Source organism: Mesoplodon densirostris, chromosome 12 (assembly GCF_025265405.1).
Source record: "Mesoplodon densirostris isolate mMesDen1 chromosome 12, mMesDen1 primary haplotype, whole genome shotgun sequence".
NCBI classification, from domain to species: Eukaryota; Metazoa; Chordata; class Mammalia; order Artiodactyla; family Ziphiidae; genus Mesoplodon; species Mesoplodon densirostris.
In genome coordinates, this window is record NC_082672.1 from 32957268 (window position 1) to 32971535 (window position 14268).

Sequence of the window (14268 nt, forward strand, 5' to 3'; positions counted from 1 at the left end):
TGGCTTAACTTAATGTATACCGACAGTTCCTTTTGGTGTGTTTCACTTGCTTGGTATCAGCTAGCTTTGTACATCTCACTCCCTTTTTGCCCACGATGTATGAAAAAAATTAAAACTTTTATTTCCAAATTTTTTGGAAAGACTAATATAAATATCTATCTTTCTAAAATGAAGAAAAATTGGTCCATATGTGAATGTTTAGTAAGAGTTAAACTGTTCCTTCTCATATGCAATTTACTTCAAGAAAGAACACCCTTTCCTGTAATTCATCTGGCTCAGCTGCATAAATAATCTTTCTAAGACATCGTGTATATGATCAGCTCAATGACTTCCTTCTCAAAGCTTAAGTATATCTATAAACTCTGAACTCAGTATTCCAAGCTCTCCAGCGATCTTTCCGACCTTCTCTGCTGTCACTCCCTACTCACCATTCTCTGCAGTGTGGTCCATTTTCAGGTCCCAAAACATAACTTCCTTATTTCTGATCTTTTACCTGTAGTTCATTCTATTGATCCCACTTCTTCTGGCTCTTTCATTACCTAAACTGTATCTTTTGTTCAGATTCCAAATCAAGATGCATTCCTTTCCAGGAGAGTGGGAAAATTCAGCCCCTAGTGTTATTTACAGCACCCATTATAATTGACTCTATGTTTATATTCTGCTTATGTACATGTCTTATCTTCTTGGTAAGGCTTCTAACTTCTTTGTTGTATCATCATTCACCTAGCTCTGAGCTATCTAGGCAGTAAACCTTTTGATGACTAAGGTATGCAAGGTATTCTAGTTGACTATTACAGTTTTCATTCCTCCTGGTCTGGTGATAGTTGGAATGAACAACTGCCCAAAGCAGATGAGATGTTACGCTCCAACAGAGTTCAATGATATCATTGCTTCATGTCAAAGCAAGGCTGCTACCCAACAGAACTGTCTGGACATTGCTCCATGTGACAGCCATATCCCTATTTTTGTCCCTCGATTTTCCTTCTTTTTCCCCAACGGGACCTGATCTTTGCTAAATGGCTGGTTCATTCAAGTACAGCCATGGCAGGAGATGTCCTTTCCCAGAGCAGGACAATGAATTGATCCAAGAGAGTTAGCGCTTTTAAAGATCTTTTTGTTTTGTCTCAGCTTTTGAACTCTGGGAAAATAAAAGTAAAAGTGCAAACAAAAAGGAAAGAGACAAAATATTTTTACATTTTCTTAAAAAGTATTTATTTGTGGCTGATGTTATTATATGTTACATTGTTCTTGAAGATTATAAACCACATCCACAACAGTTTGCATTATTATCTTCCTTTGGAGTTTTAACAAACTTATTAAATAAGACTTGCCCACATTCAGGTTGCTTTAGCTAAAGTCTTGCCTCTCCTGGCTTTAATTAGATGAGATCCTTTAATATTTAATACCAATTTATTTAATTGAAATATAATTTAATCAAATAATAAGACTGGTTTGGCTGGAGTATCCCAACAGAATACTACTGTGAATTATTTTTATTCTTTTTTATTATTATGTCTTAAAATATTTAGTGGTCATACTTGCCCTCACATTTCAAAATCTTCAGATGTTTCTGAAACTGCTTGATACGCAGTAAAGCTGCTGGATACATCTTTTCACATTTGCCATATCTTTTATTCCTTTATGATGTATAAGATCATAAATAATATATCCATTATTTATGTGAGAGGAAGTTTTAATGTTGGTACTTAAAGATGTTACATCGCCTAGGCAGCGATATTATTTTATTTTATGAAATATTCAGAAAAACAAATGGGTTATACTATACTTATTTTAATCTTATTATTTTTGTATGAGGTTATAATTTGATAACTGTTTTGTTTTACCCAGAAGTAGGTTTTGTAGAAATCTGGGAGTTAAAAAATCCAAAAGGTTTCCAAGGATTCATTTTATTTTCAAATTTCCTTTTATCCATCTATGGCTGCAGGGCAGTATCTTCTGCTCTGAATACCTTTTAATCTTGAAGTTTAGAGAATTGTCTTTTTGTTCTCCCTCTTCTATTTTTTTTCTAAGTCCCACTCTTTGCAAGGAAGCCAGAAGTGTGACAGGAAGGTGTGATTTTTAATTTACACCAGAGTCCCACAAATAATGACTTTTCACACCCTGCTTATGTTGCTTAGCCTAGGGGAGGAGTGTTGAGACTACTGTCTTAGCAAATTAAATCCACTGCTGTAATTTGGGGCGACGTCTGTCTACATTTAACCCTGTTCTCAATTTTGCGACTTGGTGTTTGTGAATACTTATGAGAATGTCTTATTACTTTGAAGTGTCCTTGTTTTTTAGGAAATGATTTTTGAAGGCTGTTATTTTTTCAGATTGTCAAGAATGAAAGGTAAACAGGTTCTCCCTTTCCACCATTCTAACTGTTGAAATTGTGACATTCAAACACACAAAAGTGAAAAATGCAATCATATTTATTTTGAGAACTTCTAGCAATAAAATTTAAATATATGATTTAATATGTGTTTTTATCTTTCCTTATGATTCCATTTCTCTAAGAGTAGCTTTTCCCTCTGTCTTTATGGGAGAGTTAGTATCTTACTGTACAAGTAAATCTATATCATTTAGTTTGAAAGATGAAATTGAAAGTAATGTTAAAAAGATTTAAATGTTTTAAGTTTTTTCAGTTTCTCCGCAGTCCATTGAAAGTCATTTGGATTGAATTGTAAAACACAGGGATGAGCTACCTAAGGGAAATTAGAAAAATTATTGTAACTGGCATATTGTTTTAAGTCTTCTAAGTGGTAGAGACGAATAGTGGCATACAAACATAACTGAATAGTTAAAGAATATATCTTGCAAACTTTGTACACTTCTTTCACTTACAATTATTGACATACTGAATTGTCTTCACATTTTGAATCTACTGACTAATTTTTTTTAAGTTTTCAATCAACTTGTTAGTTTGTACTAGTTATTTTACCAATCATAATGGTGTTCAATAAAGTTCTAGAACTGAATGGAATATGTAAGAATATTATTGAAAGGAAGGAGAGAAACACTCATATTTTTCTGAGAATTTGGCTCCTACTTCCTAGGCTTGTTAAAGCAAAGCAATCAGAAGCAGCTGCAAGCTCTCTCTCCTCCATGGGGAGCAGCAAGGGGTTAACCAGTCTTGGTTTACTAAGTATCTCTGTCAGGCTTTTACCTGATCCTTCCTCCCTTCCTCCCCTGCCCACCCCTTTTGTAAATGTCAACAACTTCTTGATGAGCCTGGTAGTGGTGAATTTCACACCTTCCTTTTCTTTGTGAAGAAACCTGGGTGTTAATGGTACAGGATTGGGTACCATTGTATGACTCTGGCTGTCTGTAAGTAAAGCTGAGGGATGCCTGTGGGAAAAAAGTAGGAGAAGGTGAAGAAATTTGAGAAATGAGACCAGGAAATAGGTTCAAATTGGTCTCGTTTTTAAAAAGAGTGTTTGTTTTATTAGCAACTTATAAATGTGTATCGGGAAAAGAATAATTTTAAAGAAGCTTAGCACTGAGAGCCTCAAAGAATCTGGCAAAGAAAGGGCTGAGATTAGAGAGCTGATTGGTAAAAATAAATAAATAAATAAAAGAACAACAGTCAGAAAGAAAAACTGAAGACTCCTCTTTTTATTCTACAGGTGTATTTACAGGCTACAGCAATGGAAACTTGGTCAGTTGATCAGGTCTGCAGTTGGTTGGTGGAGAAAAACTTAGGAGAGCTAGTTCATAGGTTTCAAGGTGAGTTGTTTACACTTTCAAAAATGTTAATTGAGCAGCCTAGATATTAAGTGTCCTGTGTTATTGATTTTTTTTTTTTCCCTAATGCATGTGAACATTGATGTGGAGTTGCTGCAGTGGGAAACTCATTTCTCTACTGACTGTAGCAGAGTTTGCGTTTGACCTGGTATCCACGAGAGAATCTAGTATTTCAAAAAGATCTCAAATAAGATAAATCTTGAGTAACTTGAAATACATATTTGATATATGCATTTGATACTGCTTTTGTCTATAAATATGCAGCTTGTGCAGCTTTGCATAGTGTTGGATTTACAAGTATGGAATGTTGCCTGGTAGGTACCATGAAGAATACTTTTCCGAAAATATTTTTTCCTTATCAAAACTGTGTCTGTTAGAAAGAATCCGGAGAGGGGAGGCATTAATGTGGAAGTAAAAAGTTTTTATTGTGACTCTAGGTTGTGGTACTTTCTTAGGAGCCAACATATATTTGGAATTATGCAATATTCGTGTTCTATTTTTTTTGTCAAAAACACAGATAATTTTATAACTGCAATGCACAAGTTTAGATGCATAGTTTAATACCGTAAATAATTCTGCCTGTGCAGAGTGCTGTGTTTTACAGTGCTTTACCCAGCAGACAGGTAGAGACATTTTTTTTTCTTTTTCCCAGAGGAAGAAGTAAGTGGGGCCGCTCTTCTAGCGCTTAATGATCGGATGGTTCAGCAACTAGTAAAGAAAATTGGGCACCAGGCTGTTCTAACGGATTTAATTAAAGAATATAAGCAGAAGAGTCAAGAACTGAAGTCCCCTGGAGTAACAGCCCTGGTCACGCAAGCAGAAGCACCGCCAGAGTAAGTGTTCAGGAATGGCTTTATTTTTGCTGTGCTTTCCTGATGATGGCTGTAGCGTGACATCTGGGGTTTAAACCTCTTTGAAAATTGTGGCCATTTGCAGATTGTGTGTACAGTGACACTTTTTGCAAAGTTTTATGAGTCAAGATACTTTTATTTTTAAATGCACCAGTTTTTTTAACACTTACTCCGTTTGTTAAGGAAGACCTGTAAGCCCAGAGTTCCTACATAGAAAGCTCTATAACAAGCAGTTAAAATGTACATATAACACCAGCAGAAATGAACTGCAGCTTAGGTCTTAAAATTAGTGTTTGAGAAAGGCATCTTTTTCTGCTCCTTTGCTTTTCCCAAAGCTATTTGTGTATTTATTTATTTGCCAAGGATTCCTTATAGTAACTAATTTATATTCTCCTCTAGAGGCCTTCATAATATAATTTGCTAAAGACTCTTGCTGCAATGGATTTTTTAATTTCTCAAGAGTATTCTTGGAGTGCTGAATGCTATGATAGCATCCCACAAAAGTCATGTAGAAAAATTTGTGATGGCTTTGAGGTTTAGGGATGTTTTTGTTTGTTTTTTATCACTGACTTCTGCAATAAAAAGGAATGATAACAGGAATTATAAAATTAAAAATTGCACTTTGCAATTCTATGCCCCAGGATCATCTCAGGCATTCTGTTTTGGTTTTTCCATATTTGAGACTTTTTGCAAGGTGTCTAAGTTTAAATAATTACTGCAGACCAATTATTAATTTTTAAAGTAAGATTATGATGTTTGGTGAAATTCATTCTAAGTTTTTACTTTAAGTTTTTCAGGTTATATCTGTCAAACTATATATTTCTGTCTTGCTCTTTTATAAGCAATACAATGTTAGAGAGACCCGGCTTAAGTCATTTGACTTCTAGAATATTTGGGTATTTGGGACAAGGAGGGGGATGGGTAGACTTGAAGGAATTGTCCACAGTTGGTCTGGAGATTCTACCATTTGATTTATTTGAAGGATTTCTTCTAAACATTGTTTTGACGTATCTATGTAAAAGATATGTGACTTTTGTTGAAGCTCGCGTTGTATGCTTTTACTCCTTTCCAGTGAAGGGAGGGTGTAAACCTCAAATAGAGCTCAAAGTAATTTCCCAGCATTCTTGGATGAGTTGGACTTTTGAGCTGGAAGTTTCCCTCAGTTGACTGGCATCTTGATATTGCCTTAGGCAGAGCATGGAAGAAAACAGACACCCTTGTTTCCACTGCAAATCAGTTTATAATGTTCTCTAGTAAATGAGAACTAACTGGAATGCTAGGAAACCCGGGCATCATTCCTGGTTCTACCACTGACTTGGATTGATTATGTTAAATGTTGACACCCCTGTTGCTTCATCTGTAGGTTGTGAAAAGTAATACAGTACTTAACTTCATGTTAATTCACACTGATCTTAGGAGTATCACAGTCTTTGAGAAAACCTCTCCTCCTTCTCCCAGACCAAAATAGTCTTTTGCTAAATATTAAGCTTTGTTAACCTGGTTAAGAAAGCCATTTTCAAATGTAACCAAGACTTGGAACACTGGTTTTCCAGGGACTGAGTGGGGGCTTTTCACCCAAGTAAATAGTTGACTCTAAGGTTTGTGTTGTCTTGCATTCAAATTAAATTATCCTGGTGCAAAATCACAATTGCAGGTGAGTTTATAGGTTATAGTTTGTTAAAATGTTTATTGGCTATATTTGCTTATTGTCAACTATATAGCCACTAGACAAATATATTTTCCTATGGGAATCATGATAATAGAAAAAGGTATGAAAAAATGCTATTTATTTAATATGCTACTTAATTAAACCCTTTTAGGAAGTGCTTAATAAAGATAGGAAACTTGGCATAGTAAAAAGAACCCTGAAGCTAGGTATTAAAACATTTGATTTTAAATCCCTGTTCTGGTATTAGCTACTCATCTAACCTTGGAGATTTGCTTGACTTTTCTTATTTCAACTGTAAAATGAAGTGAGTAGAATAAATGATGCTTAAGACTCCTTCTAAATGGTTTATAAAATGACATTCTAGATCAGAGGTTGCAGATGGGTTTCAACTTGCATGTAAATTTCATTTAATGGCTAATGGCTGCCTGGTATGTTATTTTTAAAAAAAACTTTACAGGCCACATCTGGACAGGATATCTGGCATCCTATTCAGACTTAGGCAAATGATAGGAATATGTAATAGGTAGGAGTATCTGCAGTTGCTTTTTGGTGTCGTTCTTGTTGAAGCTGGTAGAAAAATCACTGGACAGGAAGTTGGAAAGTTGGAAGTTGGAAAACTGAGGTCAACTGGTGCTGCTACTGAGTAGCTTGTGGTGGTGAGCAAGTTGTTTTCCTTTCAGGGCTTTAGTTGTATCACTTAGAAAATGAGGGTGTTAGTGAAGTGTGGTTCAAAGATCATGAAATTTTACAGATAATAAAAGGTCTCCCAAAATGACAGGGAATAGAGAAAGGATCTGACATAGAGTTCCTTTTTTTTTTTTTTTTTTTTTTTTGCCAAATAAGAATATTGACCAGTAAAAGTACATTCTGTCATCACTATTATTTCATAAAGGAAAGGATTATCATAACACCATTTATAAATGTGATGGATTGGTGAAAACAGTACTGTGAACTGGCATTGTCTCTCTCCTGGCATGTATGAACTGAGTGAGATGACCTCAGAGGATTTCTCTTTCAGTTCTCTCAGTCAGGACTCTAAAGTGGAGCTTAAAAGTGGACACAGATCATAGAGCTTCTACGGGCTGACTCCTACTCTCTGTGAGAACCACTGTGAGAGCAATAATTGTGACCCCTATTGAATAGCCCCTGACCCACCTTTTCTTTCTTGGTGACAGGGGTGAACAGTCCTCCAGTCCAGCCAGTCGTGGGGAGCAGATGCTGTCTTTCTATCCAGCTGAAAACCATAATAATGATCTGATTGACCAAAGAGTACTGAAACAGAGGTGGGATTGACAACTTCTAAACATTTGAAATCCAAATGATAATATTTGCCTTCATTTTTATGAGGTTTCGTGTGTTTAAATGTATTTCTGAGTGGAAGCTATTTGTTTTTCTGGAAGGGATTTTTGTAAATCAAGTGATGTAGATATTTGGTAAAAGATGAAGGTTAAACTTTTTGATCTTCACATTGAAAAAGTAAAATTTTGAGATGATATCATGCATCTTTCAATTACACGTTGTTAAGGAAAAAGATGATTTCTCTGCCCTACACTGTCCAGAGTGATTGGCAGTAGCCACAAAGATGGAATTTATTCAGTAAATAGTGTCCTATAGAATATGCCTTTTGTAGAGTCTTTGTTTCGGATTTGAGTTTTGTAGTTGGTGTCTTAACTCGGCGAATCCTGATGGAAGCACTGCTTTGGTAAATATTTCCTCATATTCCTACGCTGGGATTTTGGGCTGTAGTATTTCAATATACGGGCTATGCTGGAACAGAGGAAAACTATAGACCTAGAGAACCAGACCCAGAAATGTGGCGCTCAGACAAAGTTCTGAGGGGGACTGTAGGTAAGATACAGTCCGAGAGTCATGGCGGCCTATACAGCATTTTCCAGCCACCTGGCCTGTGCAGTTCATGCATCACTCGTGATACCTATTGTTTGCAGCACCTGATGAGCAAATGCTTTTCGTTAAATGTACTGTCACTGAAAAGAGAGATGTCAGCTGGCTCAGAAGAATAGTCAGGCAACAGTCAAGCCAGGGTGTGGTCCTTTATAGGTTTTACAAGCCCTTTCCATTATCATCTCGTTTAGTCCACACAGAAGTCCTGCAAGGTGGGCATTATTCTCTTTTATGTGAATGAGTTAAACTGAGATTTAGAGAAGCCAAGGGGCCTCTAGCTAGGTTTCCCAAATGGGCTGTTCTCACCTCAGCACAGAATCTACCACCATCAGTGTGGGAGCTCAGGGGACCAAAGGCAGCAGCAGCCTCAGCCCCTGGCTGCCTGCCCCCAGAGGCCCCGTGAGTGTAGGAAACACTGCACCTTTGATCAGGAGCTCTTGCAAATGGGCTTCAGCTCTGGGCGTCCTCTCTGTTCTCTTTCTCTCTCCACCACCTTCAACCTTGCACTCTCCACCCCCGGGCTCAAAGTCTCCAGCTGCCCAAGATGTCCCAGTGTTAGGGTCCATCTTCCTCTGTGAGGTTGGTTCCCATCTGGGACAGTGAGCAAGGAGGTAGAGGGGATGTCCTACGGGGTCTTCCTGGTCTGAACTATGGTTCAGAAGATGTAAATACATTTCAATGGTGGCTTCATTCACCTCCTTTCTACTCATGGGTGCTTGTTGGTCCCAAGTGCTGTCTTTGATGTGGATCCAGGTGTGCAGAGTCAGCCACGCGTCCTCAGCGACCCCTTCAGGAAGCTGCCAGAAGCAGCTGGGCCTTCTCTGACTGTTCAGCAGAGACAGGAAGAGTGATGATTCGTCCCAGTGGTCCAACCCTAATACTGCTGTGAATCAGTATCCAAACTGCAAAACAGGAATAATGAACACAGTGCATGCCTCATGGTGCTCCTGTGAGGACAATTATCTAAAATCAGATCATACCTGCTCAGTGCTAAGCACAGTGGAAGCACCTGGAAAGCACTCAGTGGACCGCCATCTACACAGCACTCCTCCAGGCAGTAATGCCACTTGCCTGAGGACCTCTTTCCTCGCCCTACTTGCTGCCTGTGGGAAATGAGGATGCCACCTTCTACAAGTTCTCTTGGTCGTTTCTCTTCCTCAGCCCTCTGATGGTATTCCATTCTCATATGGTCCTGCGATGCTGGCCAGGCAGGATTATTATTCCCCATTTTTTCCCGAGGCTGATCAAAGACACAGCCCGTGCTTCAGGGTATTTCTCATTCTTTATAGTGTCTGGCATGGAAAAAAACAGAATTGGGTTAGAAATGGAGAGAAATCAGAGGGTTTGGAAACCAGAGCCAATACTCTCGTATCTTTCTTCTAATCATAAAGTCTGTCCTAACCTATATGACCACCTTCTACCCATCACTATCCACAAGCACCGCAGAGTTAAACATGTCCAGAAATGAGCTCATGTCCCTTGCCTTAGCATGTATATATAGGTGTAAGAAATACAAATGTACTCAAACCCAGTGCCCTGGGTAGAGAAACACTGGTGCTGGAAAGCCGGGGGTGAAGCGATCCCTCCCTCTCATGGATCCACATGATGGCTGTGTCCATCTCTCTTCTGCTTTCCTCATCTGTTTCAGTCGCTTCCTTCTTCCTATGAGGATTGGTTATCCTACTACTCATGGCTGCTCTGCCCCGTTCAGACTGGCTGGCCATATAGCACTGCCTCCAGAGGAAGTTCTCCCTGAAAACAGCTCAGGTCGTTCCAGCCAACGGACTCAGCCTTTCAGTGTTGCTTAGCTCAGTATCTGGGAAAGAGGAACTGAGGGGTCTACTGTGGATCAGATGTCCCCTCCTGGGCAGTCAGCTATGTGTGGGCAGATGAGGACAAGGCAGGGGTACCTTGCCCTTTGTCCAGGGCTGCGGAATGGAGTGGGACAGAAGATTCTCTCCCTTCCCAAGTCCTATCTCAGACAGTGGCTCCATCATCCAGCCGTGTGAGTTAAAAATCACTGGAGTCGGGCTTCCCTGGTGGTGCAGTGGTTGAGAGTCCGCCTGCCGATGCAGGGGACACGGGTTCGTGCCCCGGTTCGGGAATATCCCACATACCACGGAGCGGCTGGGCCCGTGAGCCATGGCCGCTGAGCCTGCGCTTCCGGAACCTTGCTCCTCAACGAGAGAGGCCACAATGGTGAGAGGCCTGCGTACTGCAAAAAAAAAAAAAAAAAAATCACTGGAGTCACCCTTGATCCCGTCCTCCTGCCCTTCTGCCTAGGGTGCTATTCATTCAACAGGTGTTGATTAAGAACATATTGCATGGCTCCTGGGTCAGGCTGTGTTGTTCCCTTCCCTTCCCTAACTGCTCATTTTTGAAGACTCTGCTCAAAATCCGTCTTTTGGAAGGAAGCCCCTCCATTGATATTCCAGGTCAGGCAAGGAGCCCTTCTATGTGTACCATCCTCTACGTTTCTCTTGCTTTACTTGTAAAACTAGATAATGGGACTGATCACTTTAAAGTTTGTATTCCTTCCTTAGAAGCACCTCTTGGACAAAGGCCATACCCTTTTGTCCTTGTAAACACAGCATTTGGCACAGTTCCTGACACACAGAGGCTAACTAGGAGTTTTTAATTGAAATGAGGATGCACGGTCCAATGAAAGACTGAATATATCTTCATGGGACAGCATAAATATTTGAATAGCATCAATTCCTTTTTAGACCTTTTTGATACAATTCCTGCTGAATATGCTAATTTTTTTAACAGAATTAAACTCCAGGAGTGTATGCGCCACTCACACATAACAGGCTAGAAAGCTGATGGTTGGCTACTGCTTTCCCGAGGCAGGGAAGGATGGTGGACCAAGTGCCAGCTTTGGGGTCTCACACACCTGGGTAGGAATCCCGACTCTTCACTTGTTCTCCAGGTGGTCTCTGAACAATGTGTGATGGGAACACCCACCTGCTCGTGAGATGACAATTAAGGTACCTGGCAGCTGTTATCACACCATACAAGGTGGCCGTCATCATTCTTGTGATATTTTTTCCCAAGTTCCCTAAAATGAACATGTGTTTTCCATCCAGATTATTTGCAGGCAAGAAGTTAAAGAAGGCTCTAGAGGCAGGACATTCACGTGACTTTGACCCTTGAAAAGATGTGTGTGTCCCAGTGGGTGAATTCCAGGTCCCAAGGAAACACTAGGGTGCTGTGACACAATGCAGTTTTCTTTGGTGACAGGTGATCCCGTGCTCTTTACCAAATTGCTTAAATGCCCTTTCTTGAGGTAAGGCTTATAAGCTCCCATCCTCAACATGTGTTGGCGATCCTTTAGAAAGACTTTCTTTCCATGCTATTCTTCATTTTTCCTCTACACTATTTGAAACTGTTTGCTTCCCTTTTAGTACCTAGTAAGGCATGAAATCAGATAAACAGGTAGAGGTTTCCTAAATGTCACTTTGAAAACACTTGGCTTGAACTTTAAATATATGCATGCAGATATTTTTGCTTCAGCCTTTGGGTGTAATTATAAATTAGTCACAGTTTCACTCATATTTAAAAATTATTTTAACGATGATTTTTTTTCTGGGCCTGGCTACTGCTATAAGATGTTGTAGAGTGATCTTACCCACCTGCCTATGCTCAGGAGGGAAAATATCAGTGGGTCCACACTTAAAGTATTGTTTGTAGTCACTGCCACACACACAGCTCAGATAAGGGGCAGCACATCTTATCCAGCACATCGTAACAAAGGGAGGTTCAGTGAATTGCACCAAAGACAACTTAGGTGATAAACTGTCACATTTAGATGCTGAATCCCAGGTCAGTGAAACAACAAGGATCTCTCAGAGTGAAGTGCAGGATCCCACATCTAGCCCACAGGTGTATAGAACACCCCATACCTAAGGGTTGTGTGTTTGGAAGTGTTATATTGTACCTCTAGTCCTTGATTGGAGATTCCCAATGTACATTAACATAGTAAATGCTATGAGGAGTCCCATGGTAAGAAAACCCCTTTCACTCTGTCTGGCCCAGAATTCTTTCTTTGTGTAACAGCTATTAACATTACAGGAAATACCTTAGGAAATACTGACTTAAGGCTGTCTTACTTAAGTCAGGATTCATTCATTCATTCCATAGTTGATACTTACTGAGTGCTTACTCTGTGCCAGACACTGGTAGACACAGAGGATACAAGGGTGAGTGGAGCAGACCAAGCCTCCCAGCTCACAAGAGTTCACGTTCTAATGGTGGGGGGAATAACAAATACATATGATATAACATTGTAAATATGTTTAAGTTCTATGAAGGCCGATAATGCCAAGAAAAAAGGGGGGAATAGAGAGTGAGCAGCGTGTGTATGTGCATATGTGTGTGTTAGCTACAGGAGGGTTCTATTTCAGATGGGGTTTTCAGTTAAGTCCTTCAACTTTGACTAAGTAATGCTTGAGCAGAGACCCAAATGAAATGAGCTAGAACCGAAATTTCCTTCAGTGGAAGATATCTGTGGACCCAGCCAAACAGGAATTACAAAATCAGGGACTGTTGGGCTGACATGACTGATAAATAACTCTCTGACTCCTGCCCATTTCCATTAAATCTAATGGGACGTCTTCGGGGAGATCAAAATAAGCTGGATTTCTAGTCTCTTTTTCCCTTTTGTTCAGTCCAAAAGTTACTAAATATATCCCATGAGCTAGGTATTATATAGACAGTGGGTGAAGCGGGGGCAATTTTGTCCTTGCCTAGGGGAACTCAGAGTCTGACAAGAAAGATACGTAAGTTAATAACTGCAATATGGAGAAAGAGATGCAGAAATAGATATGCACAGGGTACAGAAAAAGCACAGAAGAAGGATAAATAAGACTTTCAGGGAAGTGAGTATGGAGGAGACCCCTGGGGGAAGTCTGCACAAAAACTGAGGGAGGATTTTGAAACATGATTAGAATTTCATCTGAAGGAAGATAGAGCAAGACAAGAAAAGGACATTCACAGCAAAGCAAACAGCACGTGCAAAGGTACAGGCACCTAAAACGGAATAGGGCATTCTATTTGGAATAAGTATTTTTGGAATGTGAGAGACAGAGGCAGAGGAAATGGACTTTCTGGGAATGATAAGAGGTGCTGTTAGGGAGGTAAGGAGCCTCTGTGCCGTGCTGATGGACAAGACAGTGCTTTTTAACTGTGACTCTATATTAGATTCTCCTGGAGGACTTAAAATATAGCAGGACCCTAGACCAGTGTTCCTCAAACTCAAAGGTAATTAAAGGCCACCCAGGAATCTTATTAAAATACAGATTCTAATTTAGTAGGTCAGGGTGGGGCTCAAGATTCAGCATTTCTAACAGACCCCCTAAGAAATGCCAAGCTGTCCTAGGACTACCCTGTGTAGTAGTAGCAAGTCATTTCTGGAGGTGTACAATAGACTGGATGCTTGTGTCCTTCCAAAATTCATTATGTTGAAACCCTAATCCCAATATGGTGGTATTTGGAGAGAGAGGACTTCCAGGAGGTAATTAGGTCATGAAAGTGGACCCCTCATGGATGGGATTAGTGTTATTATAAGAAGAGGCCAGAAAGCTAGCTAGCTCTCTTTCTGGCACATGAGGACACAGCAAGAAGACAGCCTTCTGTAAACCTGGAAGAGGGCATTCACCAAGAACCCAACTTTGCTGTCACCCTCATCTGGAACATCCAGCCTCCATAACTGTGGGAAATTAATGTTTATGGTTTAAGCCGCCCAGTTTAATGGTAATCTGGTATAAATCAAGTTACTTGAATCCTTACAAATAGGAAACTTTTATTTTTACGATGCTACATAGTGGAGGAACTGGCAAGCCACAGCCTAGGTGGCACACAGTTGGGAGAACACTGTCAGTCTTTTTTTTTTTTCCATGAGGTACATAAAACCAGCACTTTGGGCCAGATTTGAGAAGTGAATTTTACACCTCCCTCTCCGTTTAGAAGATGCTCTGAGGATGTATGCTGTTCACTGTGAGGTCAGGATTCGAAATCTAGTAGTATACAGGTGGATTAATAAAAAGCTGCCCTTGGGCTTCCCTGGTGGCACAGTGGTTGAGAGTCCGCCTGCCGATGCAG

The 14268-nt window shown here is 40.0% G+C and overlaps 1 protein-coding gene across 1 annotated transcript in view; it reads left to right on the forward strand.

The window, feature by feature from the left end:
- Nucleotides 1-3632: 3632 nt before the first annotated feature.
- Nucleotides 3633-14268, forward strand: part of SAMD3 (sterile alpha motif domain containing 3) — a 43300-nt gene continuing 32664 nt past the window's right edge. The window contains exons 1-4 of the mRNA XM_060115194.1: nt 3633-3726; nt 4397-4577; nt 4931-4936; nt 7440-7547. Coding sequence (XP_059971177.1) covers nt 3648-3726; nt 4397-4577; nt 4931-4936; nt 7440-7547 — 374 coding nt within the window. The 5' untranslated portion in view covers nt 3633-3647. The remainder of the gene's footprint in view (nt 3727-4396; nt 4578-4930; nt 4937-7439; nt 7548-14268) is intronic.